The 21,603-nt window shown below is 43.4% G+C and overlaps 1 protein-coding gene across 1 annotated transcript in view; it reads right to left on the reverse strand.

The window, feature by feature from the left end:
- LOC139279837 (chloride intracellular channel protein 4) overlaps nucleotides 1–21,603 on the reverse strand; it is a 130,789-nt gene that overhangs the window by 16,029 nt on the left and 93,157 nt on the right. The window contains exon 4 of the mRNA XM_070899092.1: nucleotides 5,424–5,530. Within this exon, the coding sequence (XP_070755193.1) occupies nucleotides 5,424–5,530 (107 nt within the window). The remainder of the gene's footprint in view (nucleotides 1–5,423; nucleotides 5,531–21,603) is intronic.

Consider the following 21,603-nt stretch of genomic DNA (forward strand, 5'->3'; position numbering starts at 1 on the left):
TTGGGTTAGCCCAGTGTCACTAATAGTCCTGGTACCTCTTCCTCCCCTGTTCCCCAAAGATGGCCCCATTTCAGGCACAAGAGCTCATTACACTTGCGTCAGAATAACCCTCTGAGCACTGGGAAGAGTTAAACATTGCAATAATAAAGGTATTGCTGTTGTTTGAGTAGCTTTATTACTGTAATTATTTCAGAAATACACTGAAGGAGCTATAGACAAAGACCAGTCAGTCCAATGAGACTACAGAAGCTATAAGGCTGATAATGCAGTCTCTCAGCAGTAGGATTGGAGCTGCTGTGCATTCGTTACCATGTCCGCTCTGGGTGATATGGATGATCTCACAGCATAATGTAAGGTCAGCTATTTTATATATTTTTGCAGTGCTCCCAGGCTTAGACATGGGAGTACATTTGAAGCTCTTAGTGTGCTCAATTGCAGGCAGATATCCTGACTGCCATACTGCTCTATTTACAAGTTTTGGAGGCAGATATATGTCAAACATGTATCCGCATGTATTTGCTCTTTAGTTCCCCATTGGTACCAATCCTTATACTGCCACACATGTCTGCAAGGCCATGCTCTTGTATGTAGTCCATAGTTACCTGCCGACACAGACTAAGATTCCCCAAGAACTAGCCACACTCTTGCACTCAGACTGGCAAACCAGTTCCAGGGCAGGGACAGAGAAGAGATGCAGTACAGCTTTACGAAGCTGTCAGGAAAGTACCAAGAATTTTCCCTAACTTCCTTGTCACGATTAGATCAAAACAATGCAGAGCCAATGAGTTGCTATGAGATACAGTATTTTAAACAACAAGAACCTAACTGAAGGCTTCCCTTAAATCATCTGTTTTATATGGGTGCTTATCCTATTAGAGACTGCTAAGGCACAATGATCATATTCTGAGGACCTCGGCTCGTTATTGTGATAATTCAAGCTTTTAATGAGCCTTGTGCACTTCTGGGTCCCACTGACAGGAGCAGTGCATTATGGGGCATAGAATAGGTCTCAAGTTTCTGTGCCTGATAATACGGAAGTCCGGAACCCAAAGCACAGAAGCAACAACAACTTGCATTTATATAGCGCCTTTAATGCAGTAAAACATCCCAAGGTGCTTCATAGGAGCGCTATCAAAGTTCGACACTGAGCCACTTAAAGAGATATTCGGACAGGTGACCAAAAGCTTGGTCAAAGAAGTAGGTTCTAAGAAGCGACTTAAAGGAGGAGAGAGAGGTAGAGAGGTGGAGAAGTTTAGGGAGGGAATTCCAGAGTTTGAAATTCTTTGGGTAACTCCAATCATATTTTTGCTCCCATGACTATTTTGCACCTGTAATAAGCTTTACTGGGTAATCAGAAAGCCCCATTCTCCAAGTGGCTTAGAAATGAGAGATGGACCACTGTCCCAAATGTATTTGTATTATTTCTGTATTGTCTTATCCCTTATAACAAATTATGATCATGTTTGTGGCTCTTGATTAATTGTAATTAACTTCAACCCAGCCTTTTTTTCTTAACTTTAACACAGTGTTGGTAAAAAAAAAATCAAAAGACTTATATGATAGAGAATGTTTTGGAAACATGCAGATGACATTTGATGCTCAAATGTTTTGAAATAATATTTCAATGTCTTCAAATATCCTCTGAGTATTTTTTTGAACGGGGTGACGGTGAATAGCTAATGCCCAGCTACATTGGCTTTGAGTATTCTATTTATTCAAAAGCGATATTGATACCGAGAGCGCTGGCCTGAACTGTCAGCCCCAGCTGTGTGATGACTAATCACCGGAGGAGGATATGTTTTCTTTTTTCAGTAGCCCTGTTAGTCCAGTCGCCAATCAGAGCGGATGAGGTGGCTTCAATAACTCCATTGTCTCCACTTCCAAGAAGTGACTGCAATGGAATGAGCTCAGTCTTGCAGCACTTCACAGGTTGAATTCCTTAACCCATTGCACTCATTTATTAACAATCTCTGTGCATCACGCATACAGCTGGCTGCTGTGAGATTAGGTTTTAACATTTGGTCGAATTCACTCAAAACATTACAAAGTCATTCACTACAGGAAAATTTGTGAAAATGTATTCATATATAATTGGAATAAGCAAAAACATCTGGAATCTCCCTCCTGCCTCCCTGCAGAATCATATTACACTATGCTCCACATGCACCATCAGCCCAGTATTTTACTCAAGCCACCACTCTTCATGTTTAAGGTTAAGCTTAACATCTGCTTCCTCATAAGTTAATTCATTTTAGTGCATAGATCTCATTTACTGTATTCATATTGTTAAAAAAAATACATAGAATTTTATCTCGAATGTATGTCCATCCTATCCATTTTAACGGTAACAGCTTCATCAGTTATAAGTTTGTACAAGTTTTTGTTATTCATTCCCAGGATGTGGGCGTCGCTGATAAGACCAGTATTTATTGCCCATCCCTAACAGCCCTTGAGAAATTGGTGGTGACCTTCTTCTTGAAACGTGTGGTGAAGATACTCCCACAGTGTTGTTGGGGAGAGAGTTCCAGGATTTTGACCCAGCGACGATGAAGGAATGGCGATATATATTCTGTTGGGATGGTGTGTAACTTGGCTGGGATCTTGGTGGTGATGGTGTTCCCATGCACCGGTTACCCTGGTCTTTCTATGACAAGTGTGTCCAGACAGATCAGGGCTGCCAGTGAGACACGGGCGAGCTCGGGATTGCTATCGGTTCACGTTGGGTTGGGCTGTCAGCAGAAGTCGGGTCAGGTCTAGGCTGAGAATGGGAGTTGAGTTGGGAAACCATGTTTTTCCAGTCAACTAATCAACAGGACCCCTCGGCACAGTGAGTTAATAAAAAAAGTCTTCACTAAGCCATTTGAATTAGGCGTTGAATATTTCACAACGAGACAAACAAAATAGTTGCATTTATGTTGGTTATGTGCTAATTTAGCTGCTTGATACAGGCGAAATGAGCAGTAATGCAGGTGTTCTGATTGATCAGTTTTCTTAATTTGTGTTGGTTGGAAACAATGAGTTAAAGCTCCATTTCAATTAATGGCTGTTAAACATGGAATTATCAATTCTTTGAGTATATTCTATGAATGAGGTTATGGCTTGGCTGTGACATCCCACAGTTGAATAGCCTGACTATCACCAGAGAGAGGCTTATGAATAAAATGGGCCACTTGGAAGAGATGCCACAATCCATAGAACTGTTCCTCAACACGAAACAGCACCTTCAGAGGACAATGGGGTTGCGGGGCTGGGGGGGGGAGACAATTAAATGCTTATTGGTCAGGAGATATTGGACAGGTCAAACAGAATATAAAGCTCCCTCGACAGTACATTGTCAGTGTGACTGCCACAAACCTGAACTTAAAAGAGTGCACATTTCTAAATATTTCTGTTTCCCTGAGCTGGCTATCTAGGTGCCCCCTAACAGTGTCTGTTTGTGCTGAAAGTGATGATAGTGAGAGAGAAAAAAAAGAGCCTTTCATCTGGTTTGGACAGAATTCCTAAACTAAAGACAACAACGACACAGTAATAATAAAAACAGCTTCACATTTATATGCACGCCACACAAGGGTGAACATTTCAGAGTGTGTTATAAAAGAGGTAGAGGTGGATACTGAGCTGCAATGCAGAGGGAAGGACTGAAGGGACGATCACAGAGGAGCTTTGTGAATCTTTTGGAGATAAATAAAAAGATAGCAAGCAAAAATAAGTGTTTTTGGAAGAGAATTATAGAGCACCAAAAGAGTTCGCCCAATATTGGAGAAAAGGGAGGGTAACAAGTAATAATCCATGGTCAGCGACAGGAGAATATCTCTCAGATTGTGGCCACGGAGGGATATGAATATATGCTCGAGGGTCTTTAGGTTCACTCCTTATGGACCAGGGAATCAATGAATTCCGATGAGGATAAGGGTGATGGTTATGTGGGATTTTGTGCAGGAGAGGACTTGGGTGTCAGAGCTCTGAATTAGTTGAAGTTTATGAAGGGTGGAGCTTGGAAGCCAGCAAGAACATTTGAGAGGTTGATCCTTGGGATGATGAAGGGTTTCAAATGTGGTGGGGAGCGATGTTTCAAAGATGGAAGAAAGTGGTCTTAATGATGGACCAAAGGTGGGGTTTAAAGATCAGCTCAGGATCAAACAGGCTGCACACCATCATATTCAGCCTCAGTTGGGGGGATTGACAAGATCAGATGCAGAGGGACATGGGTTCTAACAAAAGCAAACAAGACACCCTAGTCTTGTTAGTAATGAACTGTAGGATCAGCTTACTAAAGACTGATGTTGGACAGGCAAGCAGATAATACAGAAATAGTCCAGTAGTCAATGGTGAAGGCCGATAGGTAGAATTGGGTGTAGAAGTTGGAATTGCGCTAATGGATGAGGTTCCTGAGAGGAAGTATATATCTGATGAATACATTGAGGAAGTGGGCAAGGTAGAGCTTGGTGGTTTTGTGCCAGCCTGACAAGATGAGTATTTTCTCCAACATATTATTCTTGCCAGCCACTCAGTTACTAACAGGCAGCCATATCTGCCTCTCTGCTGCAAGGCACAGTAGTGGGCTTGCTACTGCATGTGCAGCCATTGGCTGCGTACCATATACTAACACATATTCCCTTTCTTTCTGTTTAGGGGTCTCCCAACATGTGGAAACTGGCAGCTGGGAGGATCAGCAATTAAACTTCCATTTGTGGAGAGACTCTGAGTACATCTCTCACTTCTGGACAGGATACAAGAACAGCATGTCATCCGATAGACAAGCTCTCCCTCACACAGCTACATTCCACAACCCCCTCTTGGTTGAACTTTTCTTGCCTTAATTATATCAATAGTTCTACGATTAGTGCTCCTTTGAACTTGTTTATTCCAAGTTTGGAATGCACCATCTTACATCTCCCTACATTCCTGCTGTGCTGAAATCAAGAGTCATTGCACAATCTCTTACTCTAACTTATTCTTTCCCAGAATCCCAAGTCTGCGGAACGCTTGACTTCCTTGTCTTTTTCTCCTCCTATAATCTTCAAGCTTTTAAAAGCCAAGCTTAGCATCACAATCACAGCTTCCTGATTTACATGGTTTTCTCATTTACTGTTTTCAAGCTTAGTGCTGTCCTACGCTATGAACCTTTTCCATCACCTTGGTTACTCAATATTTCCTTTATATATAGCTTGACCAACACCTCGCAGGACACAAGGATGTCTCAAATGTACTCTCTCAAAATGAACGATGTGAATCCATAAACAAACTACACAGCAGTGTCCATTAGCCAACATGCCAACATGGAGAAAGCCTCTCCAAGAATCAAATTAAATTCAGTACAATTAACTTGGAGAATATATTCTGTGTATGTTAAGGAGTAGAAATTCTGAATTAGATACTTAGCACTCAGAGAATTAATGTGGTTATTCTAACATACTGCTTACCTTCATTAGCTTCTGGCTTGGAGTTTTTGATGTAAGCTGAGAACTTTGCGAAGATATCATTCCCAGCTGTGTTGGATTCTGGATGCTTGGTGCCAAGCTTCATGTACCTAGGTACAAAAGGTATATTGAGTGAGAATTCAAACAAAATGCACCTATGGCTATTGCAAACCATTGGAATGTTCCAAAATGGATCTGATCTAAACCACAACAACTTGCATTTATAGAGCACCTTTAACATAGTAAAATGTCCCACGGCGCTTCACAGGAGCATAATCAAAAATAATTTAACACCAAGCCATATAAGGAGATATTAGGGCAGATGACCAAAAGCTTGATCAAAGAGGTAGGTTTTGAGGAGCACCTTAAGGAGGAAAGAGAGCTTAGGGCAGCTGAAGGCACAGCTCCACAATAGTGGAGCGATTAAAATCGGGGATATGCAAGAGGCCAGAATTAGAGGAGCGCAGATATCGCAGAGAGTTGTAGGGCTGGAGGAGGTTACAGAGATAGGGAGGGGCGAGGCCATGGAGGGATTTGAAAACAAGGATGAGAATTTTAAAATCTAGGGAGCCAATGTAGGTCAGTGAGCACGGGACTGATGGGTGAACAGGACTTGGTGAGAGTTAGGATACGGGCAGCAGAGTTTTGAATGAGCTTAAGTTTATGAAGAGTGGAAGATGGGAGGCCGGCCAGGTGTGTGTTGGCATTGCAATAGTCAAGTCTAGAGGTAACAAAGGCATGGATGAGAGTTTCAGCAGCAGATGAGCTGAAGCAGGGGCGGAGTCGAGCGACATTACGGAGGTGGAAATAGGCGGTCCAAGTGATGGCGCGGATATGTGGTCGGAAGCTCATCTAGGGGTCAAATAGAACACCAAGGTTGCAAACGTTCTGGTTCAGCCTCAGACAGTTGCCAGAGAGAGGGATGGAGTCGGTGGCTAGGGAATGGAGCTTTTCTGTTTTTATTTCGGATTCCAGCATCCGCAGTATTTTGCTTTTGTAATAAAGTTTGTGATGTGACTTCAGTCTTCCCAATATTTAGTTGGAGGAAATCTCTGTTCATCCAGTACTGTCGGACAAGCAGCGTGACAATTTAGAGACAGTGGAGGGGTCAAAAGAGGTGGTGGTGAGGCAGAGCCTGGCGTCGTCATATCGATGAAAAATAGGAGCAGGCCAAGGATAGATCCTTGGGGGACACCAGAGGTAATGGTGCGGGAACGGGAAGTGAAGCCATTGCAGGTGATTCTCTGGCTACGGACGGATAGATAAGAATGGAACCAGGTGAGTGCAGTCCCACCCAGCTGGATGACAGAGGAGAGGCATTGGAGGAGGGTGGTGTGGTTAACCGTGTCCAAGGCTGCAGTGTAGTGGGGTTGCTCCACAATCAGCGAGAACATTGCTGCTTTAACCTCCATGGTTCGCTGAGCCCATTTCCTAATTAGCACACTGACAACTATGGGAAACATGTTGGAATGAACTCAGCATCATGCAGAGGTGTGAACTATGCTCTGTATCACCTAATAAAATGCACTTCTAATGACATGTTGCCTGTAGCTAGATAATGGGACTGTTGGCGCTAGAACACATCAACAATATTCAGTTTAGTCTTGTGTGTAGAAAATTCACAACTCTAGAAAATGCATCTGAACAATAATTGACATAATAATCAATTGGGTTGAATTTATGACGCTTGATCCCATTGTAACTGACAAGACAACCAGAAAGCAGTCCCCAAGGTGGTGTTAAGGACAGGTTTGGTGCACTGTACAGGGAAGATCTATAAATTGTCTGACCAGAACAGGATGTGGGGCAGTAACAGGTTTAAAATAAGAAATGTAGGAAAGCCAGGGAGGAGGCAATATACAATGAGGAATTGATTGTGTGAATAATGATGAAGACAAGCAGTTCTGATATGATTTTGAAATAATGTGTGGCAGTACAACACCACCATGAGTGCATGAAACATTGAAGGAACCCGCATACACCCTAGGACCATATGTGCCTGATCTATTCAATACAATAATTTTTGAACTGACCTTTTTTAATAATATATATCACTCCACTATTAATGTATTGAGCCACTATTAATATTTCATTCCACTACTAATGTGTCACAACATTGATTCAAGAGCTGAAGTACCAGCAGTAGCACAAGTATCAATACTTTGGTTATATGAAAGGAATGTGCAGCAGCATCTTATGGCTCAGTTCTACTGCGGGGGTTAAAACTGCCGACAACTCGGGAGTGAAGCCGCTGAACTGATGCCAAAGTTGAGAGTCACCATCTGGAGAAGGTCTAATTTCCGATCATTTCAGCTTGGCACTGATTGCAGTATCACTTCAACCAGTGCAAAGCAAACTTCACAAAGGTCATTTTTAAACTTTCCATTGTTAACATTACATGCACTCACATGCACAGAGCTCTACATACATGAGTAAACAGGTACACATAGCGGTCTACAAAGTGTAAGCAGGTACTCAGTGCTCTGCACACATGTGTAAGCAGGTATGCACTGATCTCTGCACACGTGTAAGCAGGTACACACAGCATTCTGCACGTGAGCAGGTACACACAACGATCTGCACACGTGTAAGCAGGTATGCACAAATCTCTGCACACACATGTCATCAGGTACACACAGCATTCTGCACATGTGTAAGCAGGTATGCACAGATCTCTGCATCGCTCTAAGCAAGTCCTGGTCTCATGCCAGTATCTGCTGTAGAATTGCACCATTAGCCAGATTGTAAATCAGTCTCAGTCTTTCCTCAAGACAGAGGCTGATTAATCAGTTCATATTAAATTAAGACCCAGGTCTTTTCTTAAACAAATTTTGCATTAATTAAGGTGAGAGATGGAAGGGGTGGTGGGGGGCGGGGTGGAACATTCTACATTTCAGACACCCATGAGAGAAAGAAAGACTTGGATTTATATAGCAGCTTTCACAACTTCAGGATGTCCCAAAGCACTTTACAGCCAATGAAGAACATTTCGAGTGTAGTCACTGTTGTAATATAGGAAACGCAGCAGCCAATTTGCACACAGCAAACTCCTACAAAAGCAATGTGATAATGACCAGGTAATCTGCTTTAGTGATATTGTTTGAGGGATAAATATTGAACAGTCACTGGGAGAACTCCCTGCTCTTCTTCAAATAGTGCTAAGGGAACTTTCACGACCGTCTGAGAATAGACGGGGCCTCAGTTCAACGTTTCATCCAAAGGACGGCACCTCCGACAGAGCAGCACTCCCTCAGCACTGCACTGGAGTATCAGCCTGGATTTTGTGCTTAAGTCTCTGGGTGGGACTGGAATCCACAACCTTCTGACTCAGGCGAGAGTACTGCCCACCGACCCACAGGTGATGTACTCCATGGTCAGCATAAAGCACTCTCACGGTTAGATACAGAGTACAGTTGCCTATTCTCTGTTCTCAACCTATCACACCAACGTGATATTTTTCCACTTTCCACACCACCCATCCTGTAGCCTCTCTGAGTGAGTTCACCAATTCAGTGCCCATGAGTGTTGAATTAACAGCAGATTCCACTAAGGTCAAAGGCCAGTATCCAAGGATTAAGTAGAGCTAAATAGCCTGGGAATAATTTCAGTTTCAGAACACATCACAACACTTAGAATTCACAGCCCTGAAAATGATACTTATTCTAAACGTTCCGTCAGATTTTTCCCCCAGTGTAAACAATTTAGTTTCAGTTGACCTGCTGAACCTAATCGCTTAAAATATAAATTGCATAAAGGGGGACATGTGACATGCTCCTTGGAATGTTTCACAGGCTTCTGGTTCTTTATTGTCCAGTTATTTTTTTTGGGTTGTTTTAAACTTAATGAAATTTGCAGCTGTGCTACGCTGATAGCTTAGTAAGTTTATCCAGTGAGATGGGAAGCCATACGGACCAGGGAGATCACAGGTTCAATCCCCTGGAAATGCTGAGTGAGCTGGTCTCGCCTACAATTGGCCTCAGTGTGCCAGGGTTAGAGGGGCGAAAATCCAAGTAATTGACAAAAAACAAATCAGCAATATATCCAGCAGAATATTCCTTCCAGCCTGTGCCATGACAGATATGTGCACTATTTTATTTTATATTTTAATATCTCCCTTCCCTGAATGAACACTGTTGGAAATATCATTTTAAGCTTCTTCTAAAGTGCTGACTACATTTTTAACAGGAGGGTTATAGTGGCACATTATTCATTACACACACCATCTGCTCCTGACAGCTCTGCATACTACAGTGTCACTGATATTAATAATGCAGAATTGCTGCCTGCATAAATGTGGTCATCACCATTGAGAAATGTCTCTAAACTCGAACTACCCATGAATTTGAAAGAGAAATAAACATAAGGCCACAATGATTCAAAGGCTTAAAGGGATTGGCCTGAAGCTGTCATCACCCCATGACACAAATCCTCCATTTCTTAATTAACAGTGTCTAAAAATAAGAAACTAGAGTTGTGCTTTCCGCCTCAGAAAAATGTGATGGTTATACTGCAAAAAAAATTAAGTTTCTAGTTGTAATTAGCACTGGGCTAGCTTCCGCACTGGTCTACCTTCGATACTAAACCCCCAAGGAAAGGTTCCGTTAGATTTCTTCCTGACAGTATAACCCCCCCACTAACCCTACTGGAAAATGAAGTATAACTTCAGTAGTCCTGTTTAAACCCACACTGCACAATATTTACCCGACCCACCAGCATGCTGGCACACCTCCATAGTCCCGGCACTTTAGGAACCATGATCCCATCATCATCATCATAGGCAGTGCCTTGGAATCGAGGAAGACTTGTTTCCACTCTTAAAATGAGTCCTTAGGTGGCTGAACAGTCCAATACGAGAGCCACAGTCCCTGTCACAGGTGGGACAGATAGTCATTGAGGGAAGGGGTGGGTGGGGAATCTGATTTGCCGCACGCTCTTTCCGCTGACTGCGCTTGATTTCTGCATGCTCTCAGCGATGAGACTCGAGGTGCTCAGTGCCCTCCCGGATGCACTTCCTGCACTTAGGCCAATCTTTGGCCAGGGACTCACAGGTGTCAGTGGGGTTGTTGCACTTTATCAGGGAGGCTTTGAGGGTGTCCTTGTAACGTTTCCTCTGCCGTGAAGGAGTTCCGAGTAGAGTAGAGTGGCAGTCAATCACCTCTATTTCAACCTTTATCCTTTTACCGCTCAATCGATTTCAAAATCAGCTATTCATCCACATCTATTTTTAAAGCTATTAATCGACAGCATTCAATGTTTTAGCTGCACTAAAGACAATGGGCCCAAGTTTCAGGACGCGCCTAAAACGGCGCAGCCCGGACCTGGACGCCTGTTTATCGCGCCAGAAAGTGCGCCTAAAAAAAACTTCCAGATTCTCCGGCTCCCTGCAGGTTTTCTGCAGCCGGGCGCAGCGCAGCACAAGCTGTTGGGGGCGGAGCCAGGTCCCTGCGCTGAAAACGGTGCCGGGACCTCTGCACATGCGCACTACAGTGGACGCGCATGTGCAGTAGCTCCAGGTGCCCAAAACTGTGTGGGAGGGGCCCGAAGCATGCAGCCCCTAGCCCTGGCCGAATGGCCTCACTGGGGCTGTGAATAAGGCTGCCTCCCACGCCCAGCTCCTGCTTCCTCCCGACCAGACTCGACCCCCGCTCCCACCGCCGGCGACCCGACCTCCGCGACTCTCTCTCCTCCCCCCCCCCCGCGACTCTCTTCCCCCCCCCCCCCACCCCTCCTGGACCTCCGCGACTCTCTCTCACCACCCCCCCCCGGACCTCCGCGATGCCCCCCCCGAGACCCGACGCCACCTACCTGTAAATCTAGCCCGAGGTCTTGGGCCCGGCCGTTCAGCCTCCTTTTCTCCCTCCCCCCCGCTCTCTCCCTCCTCTCTCCTTCCCTCCCTCCCTCCTCTCTCCTTCCCCTCTCCTTCTCCCCCCCTTCCCCCTTCCCCCCCCTCTCCCCCTCTACCCACCTTCTCCCCCCCCTTCTCCCCCCCACCTCCCTTCTCTCCCCCACCCACCTTCTCCCCCCCACCTCCCTTCTCTCCCCCACCCACCTCCTTTCTCCCCCTCCCACCCCCCACCTTCTCCCCCTCCCCTCGCTGTCAGAAACACAGACACTGACAGACAGAGAGTGAGAGACACACAGACAGACAGACAGATAGAGACACTGACAGAGACACACTGGGGGCATCCCAGCACGCTGCTGGAGGACACCCGGTGCTGCAGTCGGTAAGTAGAAAATGTTTTATTTATTGATATTTTTAAAAATATATACTTTTTATTAATTTTTTTTTGATTGATTTATTGGTTGATTTATTGATGTATTTATCATTTATTATTGATGATGGCTCTTTATTTGTAAAACTGAAGTGTTTAATGTTTGTAAACTTCCCTTTAAACCCCCCCCCCCCATTCCCTAAGCCTAATTTGTAACCTACGCCTGATTTTCTAAAGTGTAGACAAGATTTTTTCGAACGTACAAAAATCTTCACTTACTCCATTCTAAGTTAGTTTGGAGTAAGTTTTCACTGCCTAAACTTTGAAAACAGGCGTAAGTGGCCGGACACACACACTTTTGAAAAAAAAATTCTGTTCCAAAGTGAAACTGACTAGAACTGGAGCAAACTAAATGCCGAGAATTTGAATTTCTAAGATACTCCGTTCTACACCAGTTGCTCCAAAAAATCAGGAGCAACTGAGGCCGAAACTTGGGCCCAATACAGGGGAAATGTGATACCGTGACAAACAGTCCATGGGTGACATTACTGCGTTCATTTTTTTTTGAACAAAACTCAAATATTGCCAATCATTTTCCCAGATTAAGACAGATTGTGATAAACGGGACACATGCACTTATTTGAGACTATTCAAATTCTTTGTAGCTGTTCAATTTTTAAAATTTTTTCCCAGATTATAGTTTCCCAGATTATAGTTTCCACACGCGGCGAAAAAGGCGCGCCTCAGAGCTAGGCGCCTGTTTCTCGCGCCAAAAACGGCGCCTGAAAAAAAACGCGGTATTCTCGAGCTCCTTGGAGCTCGATGTTTGCTTGGCGCGGCGCACAGGGAGCAGAGCCTACCACTCGCGCCGATTTTGTAAGTAGGAGGGGGCGGGTACAATTTAAATGAGTTTTTTTGGTGCCGGCAACCCTGCGCGTGCGCGTTGGAGCGTTCGCGCATGCGCAGTCTGAAGTAAACATTGGCACTCGGCCATTTTAAAAAGTGCTGCAGAAAAAGTGAAAATTTGTTTATTGAACCCTTGCAAAGGCTTGCATTTTAATTTTCTTGATATTTCTGTGTGTGAGGGAGTGCTTTTAGCAGCACTGCTGAATAAATCACCTGCTGAATTAATGTTGGCTCTTTAACCAGTGTTACTGCAGCAACTGTGCATTTTAATTCAGCCTTTACAACTCGTTACCGTTTCAATCTGCACCACTCATTCTGTAATTAAAGATAGATTGTGATAAACGGGACACATGCACTTATTTGAGACTATTCAACTTCTTTGTAGCTGTTCAATTTTTAAAATTTTTTAATAAAACCACATTGCCCTTCCATGATCAGCACTGAGGCTTCTTGCTGCTTTCTCCCCCTGCCGTCGGTCGGTCCCGACGACAAACCGCTGCATGAAAGGCCTGCCTGAAGCACTTTCACACATGTAGGAACATGGTTTATTTAATCTTTTCTTTGCTTATAAATTTTTATTCAGGTTGGATTTATTTGTATAATATTTGTATAAGTATAACTAAGGATTTATTGTAGAATGTAATGACTTCCCTCCCCCCCACCCCCCCCCCCCCACCTCGTTCCCGACGCCTAATTTGTAACCTGCGCCTGATTTTTTAATGTGTAGACAAGGTTTTTTCAAGCCTACAAAAATCTTCACTTGCTCCATTCTAAGTTAGTTTGGAGTACGTTTTCACTGTGGAAACTTTCAAATCAGGCGTCAGTGGCCGGACACGCCCCCTTTTGAAGAAAAAATTCTGTTCCAAAGTAGAACTGTTCTACCTGACTAGAACTGCAGAAAACTTAAATGTGGAGAATTCCGATTTCTAAGATACTCCATTCTCCACCAGTTGCTCCTAAAAATCAGGAGCAAATCATGTGGAAACTTGGGGCCATAGAGTGCCATTAATGCAGCTGTTTGTGGAATAAAACTCAGCTCCTGATAACTAACTAGAGATTCAAATTCCACTGTGCCACACCAACGCTGCAGAATTTATGGTCCAGAATTTGCCATACAATCCTAATCCAAGAATTGCATTTCTCTCGTTAATTATCTTTTCATTGCTTGCTTCTCTGACTGTACAAATTAATTATATTTTTATTATATTGAAAGTAATTGAAGGTCAGTTGCAAAATTATTACATTTCCAAATCTGGGTCTTACTGTATCAGATGCAGTTGCTTTAAGAACTCCTAACCCAAGAGACCCATTTCTCAGGAAACCAGCAATTAAATGTAGAGAGAAAAGCGCAAACATTCCCTTGAAGCAAAATAAAAATGGAATTATTTACCAGAAGAAAATATGTTCCCAAAACCACAAAAATAATCTCGAGGCTGTTGGTATTTTTGTCCCTAAAACCGGGTGTTGGTGGAGAAGTCCGACTGTTGGGCTCTCACTTTGGTCTCCCTGCAACTGATAGCTGTGACACCCTGTGCATTGAAGTGACCACATCCCAGTATTCTGTTTCAACTGGCAGGCTAAGGTAGGTCGGCTCAGCTTTCTTAATACAAAAAGGAGAAAGTACCCTACTTTCTAAATCCCTCCATGGCCTCGCCCCTCCCTATCTCTGTAATCTCCTCCAGCCCCACAAACTCACCGAGATAGTTGCGCTCCCCTAATTCTGCCCTCTTGAGCATCCCTGATTAGTTGGTGGCCATGCCTCCTGTTGCCTCAGCCCTAAGCTCTGGAATTCCCTGCCTAAACCTCTCCGCCTCTCTATCCTCCTTCAAGACGCTCCTTAAAACCTACCTCTCTCACCAAGCTTTCGGTCACCTGTGCTAATTTCTACTTATGCGGCTTGGTGTCAATTTTTTAATCTCATAATACTCCTGTGAAGTGCCTTGGGACGTTTCACTACATTAAAGTCGCTATATAAATTCAAGTTGTTGTTGTTATAACAGGAAAGCCTAATCAATAGGATGTAGAGATTTCACCATCATATTCCAAAATTGCTGTCTCCACTGCTTCTTCAGCCTGAAGACTGGCACTGGGGTACACACTCCTCCACCACCACCATCAATGTAGTTCCATGACTAGTCAGTCGGGTTGGGACTGTCTCCCTGCTGACCTTTACGTTTTTTTTCTCCAATGAAAGTCACCCTCAAAAGGAACTGGTTCAGAGTCAAGTGTGAAAGCAGACAAGGATAGAAAGTGTGCAAGTTTGAAATAATCAAAGATTCAGTACCCCTGGAAAAAGAACAGTCCTCCAGTCAATATATTTTCTATCCCATAACACTATCAAAAACAAAATCTTGGCCCGGAGTTCTGCTTTAACTCCGGCAGAAACTACCGCAAAAGGGCAGGGACCCAGTTATGGCAGATTGCCAACAATTCCAGGATTGGCGGTGGCCTTGTAAGGAGTGAAACCTCCAACTACCGAATGCACTGAGGGAGTTCGGTCGGGGTCCCAGCATGTTACTGAAGATGGGTATAATGTATTTGCTTCATGGGTTCTTTGTTTAAGAATTCATAGCGACACATTGCTATTAAGAACTAGTTGGTTTATTAACAAAGGTTTAACAGTCACACTACACATTACCAGTTCATCCACTATACTCCCAACTGCATACCTCCCCCGTGGATGACCGAGATCCAACTGACTGGGGTTTTATTGAGTCCTGTGAACATCACATGACTGACTAAGCCACTCACAATGCAACAGCTCTACAAACCTATGCACACATTACACATTACATTGAGAAAGACGAGGAGGACTGACTTCCAGATGGGTGCAAGTGGATCCCATCGGGTGAAGAGGGAGGGTTCAAGCCAAGGTGGCAGGCTGTTTCCTGACGAAAAGGTAAGCTATTTAAAAAAAAAAACAAATATGGACCTGGATGGCAAAATGGGGTCTGGGGTGGAGCCTGGGACGGAGCCTGGGACAAACCCCTTCAATTGGCGAACAGGTGCCGGATATTCCAGCTGCATGGGATAGGTGGGCACTGGAAATGTGCCTGCAGTGGTGCTGCCCCCTGCTGGAACTAGTAAATGATGTGCCCTTGAACTGAATCCTCAAACTCTGGCGGAGTCAGTGTTGGATGGCACCATTGGACTGGTGCAGCATACCCCTGGGATCACGGCCTGCAGAACTTTGGGGCGCTTCTCATCTTTAACCTTTGATTGTTATTTCCCCTAGGGTGAAATTATAGAAATATACAGAAGCACAGAACAACCGTTGAATGACAATATCTGCTTTACATCGTGAGTTACGTTTTGAAAATGCTACTCTATTCCTCCATCAACATTAAACAAGTTTAAACAACACAGGTTGTCCCCGACAAACAGGCTTCTCTTCCCCCGTGAGCTAAATAAGTACAACTGGAAACAGCGGTAAAAATTCATACCTCAAACTCAAATGAACTGCTGTAAGTTATGGCCATCGTTGCTACTCTTCTGGTGTGGTAGCAAACCGCTTGGAACAACAATGAAACCAGTGGTGCTCAGAAAATATACATCACAACCGCCAACTCTACACTCGATTACTTGTTGAATGGGCCCGGCTTACATGTGCCTTTCATCAACTACACCTTAGTGAACGTGTTAGCTACAAAACTCTTATCGCAGGTCTTTGGGTCAGTGAAGTCCCAATCAGCATTTTCTTATACAAAAGCAAAATACTGCGATGCTGGAAATCTGAAATATAAACAGAAAATTCTGGGAATATTCAGCAGGTCAGGCAGCATGTGTGGAGAGAGAAACAGAATTAACGTTTCAGGTCGACGACCCTTTGTCAGGACGGTTCTGACGAAAGGTCAACGACCTGAAACATTAACTCTGTTTCTCGCTCCACAGATGCTATTTGACCTGCTGAGTGTTTCCAGCATTTTCTATTTATACGATAGCATTTTCTTATAGTTGTTTGGTCTCAGCTTTTCGTGGGTTGCACTTGTCTGATGTATGCGCTGTGCATAAAATCCTGTCAGATATGAAACTGCACATAGCAGCACAATATTAATTAGCTTTTTACAATTGCGATTCATAATCAAGGCTCACAGTCCAATTACATCGGATGACCTAGCTAACCTCACATGCTGCTGAACTGTATGGGTATTTATTTTTACATTTTGTTTGTGACTGCATGCACACAGATGTTCCATAATGTAGCTACAATTTGTTTTTGAGTTTATTTTTAATGAACGGCAGCAAGAAGAGGTGGTGTGTGGTGTGTGTGGGACGTGGTGGGTGGGATGGAGAAGCTGTGACCACCGAGAGAAGGAGCAATGAGACTGCTGCTGTGGAAATACTTCAGTCACAAGTGCACTGTCAGTTAATACTGGCATTTGTCTGCAAGCCTCTGCTTTAGTGCTGGTATTGAGACCTACCCCTGCGCTGAGTCTGGTTTACAAAGGGCCAATTGAGAATGAACAATTTATTGCGGCAAATGCAGATCAGCTTTTGGCAGATTTCAGGCAATCTGACCTCCATATGCCACGAATGAATAGAACTAAAAGTTCCAACTTCCTGAGGCTTGAGGGTCAAGCACCTTCTGTACCCTGCCCTCCTAATAAGAAAATTACTGAATTTTGAGATTTTGAAAGTCAAAAGATGTCACAAACTAACAATTACAAAGATATCATAAACTGACAATTCATATAGACTGTGCTGTTTGGGTTGCCTGACACACTGTCTGTGGGCCAATCGCAGCCTTTATTTTTCACCTCTGACCTATCTCAGTGAAGTGTTTTTTCTCAATTCAAAAGAAAAGGGCTGGAGGGATTAAGCTGTGAGATGAGAGTCAGTCCCTCAGGGACGGCGGGCGGACACATATACGCTCACACACACACACACACACACACAAACACAAACACAATGAACACACACACACAACACAAACACAATGAACACACACACACACAACACAACGAACACACACACCACACAACACACACACAAACACAACGAACACACACACCACACAACACAACGAACACACACACACACACACAAACACAAACACAATGAACACACACACACAACACAAACACAATGAACACACACACACACAACACAACGAACACACACACCACACAACACACACACAAACACAACGAACACACACACCACACAACACAAACACAACACAACGAACACACACACACACACACAAACACAACACAACGAACACAAACACACACACACACAAACACAACAAACACACATACACACACAAACACACACAAACAACACACACACACACAAACACAAACAACACACACACACACAAACACAACGAACTCACACACACAACACAATGAACACAAACACACACACACCACACACTACAGGCCACGAGTTCCATTATTTTGTTTCACTGAGAGTGATTGTTTTACACTACATTTGATCTGATCTCATGAGAAATGGTTCTTTGGAAAAGTACTGAAGAATTTGGTTGAAACCTAACTCTGAATAGATAACTGATAGGGCAGCTGATTTGTTGTCTTTAGATCTGCTCAGAAATTTGTATTTTCACTGCCTCTTGGCTTAGTTTCCAAAATTGCTATGCTCAGGGAGTAGATTATGCTGCTTGGGGTGTTGCATCACACTGAATCACTAGCCTACTTATCATAAATCCTTTTTCACTCATTTTTTCCTCTAAATTTATATTTTTGGTGAGTTATTCACTTCCTTTCCTACGATGACCACTTTTTCTATACATATCACTAACATTTCAATACATGCCATATATAGGAAACAATCATATTATAACAGTGCCATTGAATAGCCTGGATTCTAACAGCTAGGCTGGTGAATTGTGCGTATTGTAAATGATGCCCATTTATGAAGGATGCCAATTGATTTATTAAAATGGCCACCACTTCTTTTGTAACTTTGATTTTGCATTATGTTGTCCCAATATTTCGCAACCAGTTCTGCTCTATGAACCACTTCGGGATTTTTACTTCAACAGAGGTTCTTTATAAATTAAAATTGTTGTGGTTGACATATGTAAACCAACTTGCTGAGTAGACCACAAGATCTCCATAACCACATTGGGGACTTTACAAGATTGGATCTGAACATGACGTCTGAGTCCACTATTATAACACCCAAAATATATTACATGAACAATGACAAAATGGCTCTACCACAGTGCATCATTCCTTTCAATTATTTCTGTTGTTGTACAGTGAGTACACTGTATAACAGAAACTAAATTGCAAAAAGGGGACCATGGATTTATTCCAGCACCACTCTCTCCATCAATAAAGAATGCTTATAATTGTCTGAGCACTCTCCATGCTTTGAAGTTCAGATTCCATTTCCCACACACAACAGAAGTGTACGTACTCCCCAAACTCAAAAAATGTAACGTTTAACTGATGTCACAGTGATATGTGCCACAATGTTTAAACCCCATTAGTCATTTTCCAGATGCTGCCTTATATGGCTGTAGTGGCCATTATTTTTTCTGATTTTCTTCTTCAGAAAGAACCAAGAATCTAAATCTGCCACAACTAATGACATGGAAGTTTTAGTTATTTGATTTCCAGCTCTGTCGAAAAACTTATTAAAAAAAACCCGAAGAAAATCTGTTTTGTTGCTCTGATCTCTTGCTCTCTCAGCGCCAGCAGCTTCAAATCCTGTGAGCACAGGGCCTTCAAGCATGAAAGGTCCCCAGTGTCAAGCAGCAAATATATATCAATTAGCTGTTCAGGGGCCCAAACCACTGAAGAGCAACGTCCACCAGTGCACTGATCAGCTCTTCAAGGGTCTGGAGAATCAAGGAGTGCAAATTTCATGGACAGTGATCGGGTATAGAGTTGGCAGAGATCGCTGGAGGAAAAGGCAGCATTTAGAGATTACTGGGGTTAGGGTGGTGGGGGAGTCCACAGTTACGATGGTCCAGAGATCACTGAGGGGACAGAGAAAGCACCCGAAAAAGTCAGTCAAAGCAGGAAAAAGAGAAACACAGCAAAATGAGATGGAGAGCAACAGAGAAAAAGAGAAGAAGAGCGAGCCATATAGTGATAGAGTAAAGAGAGATACAAAGAGTGAGAGGAATAACAGATAAATATAGAGAGCTAAAGGGAAAAAGTAACAGTGACTTAGAACATTTCCTCTCCTCACGGATAGAACCATTGCTCTTGGTTGGTAAAACTGACAAAAACAGGAATTTCAGCGAAAAGAGAGAGTAAGAGATGAACACAGAAAGGGGGTGAAACAAAAAAATAAGGAGAAAGCAACAGAGAGAGATACTTGTATTGATCTCGAAAACCAACCCACAGCTTGATAAATCTGAGAGATGGACCTTGCAAATTCTCCGTCTCGTGTTATGTTGTGCCACACAACAAACTTAGTTAAAGCTGTAAATTTAACAGGAAGATACACCATGTACAACTCTGAATGCCCCAAAAAGATGTATGCCCAGATACCTTAGAGTAACAGCCCATTCCCTCAGTGCTTGACAATCTCACTCTTAGGGAGGGTGGGGGAGGCAGAGGAGGGGGTCAGGGCCCAGGTGACAATTTGTGCAAGATGCCCCAAAGCACTTGAGCCAGCCCTGCTCTCCCTAGCATTGCTGGGGCCGTCATTTTGGAATCAGGGCTCCAAGCAGTCACGCTATCTATCCTATTATATATTTATTTATGTCATCACAGCAATTTATGTTCGATCAAAACATTATTTGAGAAAGTTACCACAAGATCGAAGCTAGAAAATTGAGAGTAAATATTACAGTGATCTCTTTAATATAAACAGGCTTGGGCCAAAATTCAAGCAGTCAGCTCCTTTAACGATAAGGGAGTCAAGGGTTATGGGGAACGAGCGGGAAAGTGGAGTTGAGGCCAAGATCAGATCAGTCATGATCTTATTAAATGGCGGAGCAGGCTCGAGGAGCCAAATGGCCTACTCCTGCTCCTATCTCTTATGTTCTTATGTTTAAATATTAACAGGACAGGGTATACCACTAAATTGTTCCAGAGTCTTAAATGATATAAAGAGATTGCCTCAGTGGGGAGCACACATGCCGGCGTCACAAGTTTGTAGGTTCAAGTCCCACTCCAGGAACTTGAACACATAAATCCAGGCTGACACTCCAGTGCAGTGCTGAGGAAGTGCTGTACTGTCAGAGGTGCCGTCTTTCAGATGGGACATTAAACCAAGGCCCTGTCTGCTCTCTAAGGTGGACGTAAAAGATACCATGGCACTATTTTGAAGAAGAGCAGGGGAGTTATCCCCAGTGTCCTGGCTAATATTTATCCCTCAATATACATCACTAAAACAGATTATCTGGTCATCATCACATTGCTGTTTGTGGGAGCTTGCTGTGTACAAGTTAGCTGCTGCGTTTCCCACATTACAACACTGACTACATTCCAAAAGTACCTCATTGGCTGTAAAGCGCTTTGAGACATCCGGTGGTTGTGAAAGGTGCTATATAAATGCAAGTCTTTCTTTCTATGTGCTCACTAGTGCTTCAGCTACTGATTGTTACTATACGGCCAATTTTCCAAGTTCACTCTGCTGGCAGGCACGCTTGGAAAACTACTTACCCCTGTATTTATCCTTGGAACTGCTCATACGATGCAGTCTTGGCAGAAATGAAACACTTTTGCTATGAAAAGATAATGACGGGTATGATAATGTAAATAAGTAAAAAAATTAATTTCCACTGATGGGTGAGTGGGTATATTTAATATCACCATCAAAGTAACGATGGGAGAAGTTAGGGATTAATTGCTATTTTTTACGCAGAGGGCTTTTAGGACATGGAAGCAGAGGTGGAAGCAAAATCCAGAAAAATAGCATTTAAAAGGGAAGTGAATAACTCATAGAAAGATTATAACACAGGAGGCTGTAATGACTCAAGAGTCTGGTTACTGTAAACTCACTCAGGTGCAACCTGATCCATCTTTATTCCAGCCCAAGAGTCCCAGCATGACAAAGACACCCAGCTTATATACAGGTGACCAAGCACACATGCCACGTGTACAGCCCGATGACCTCCGACCACGGCGCCCTCTGGT

This window comes from Pristiophorus japonicus, chromosome 14, assembly GCF_044704955.1.
Source record: "Pristiophorus japonicus isolate sPriJap1 chromosome 14, sPriJap1.hap1, whole genome shotgun sequence".
NCBI lineage: Eukaryota > Metazoa > Chordata > Chondrichthyes > Pristiophoridae > Pristiophorus > Pristiophorus japonicus.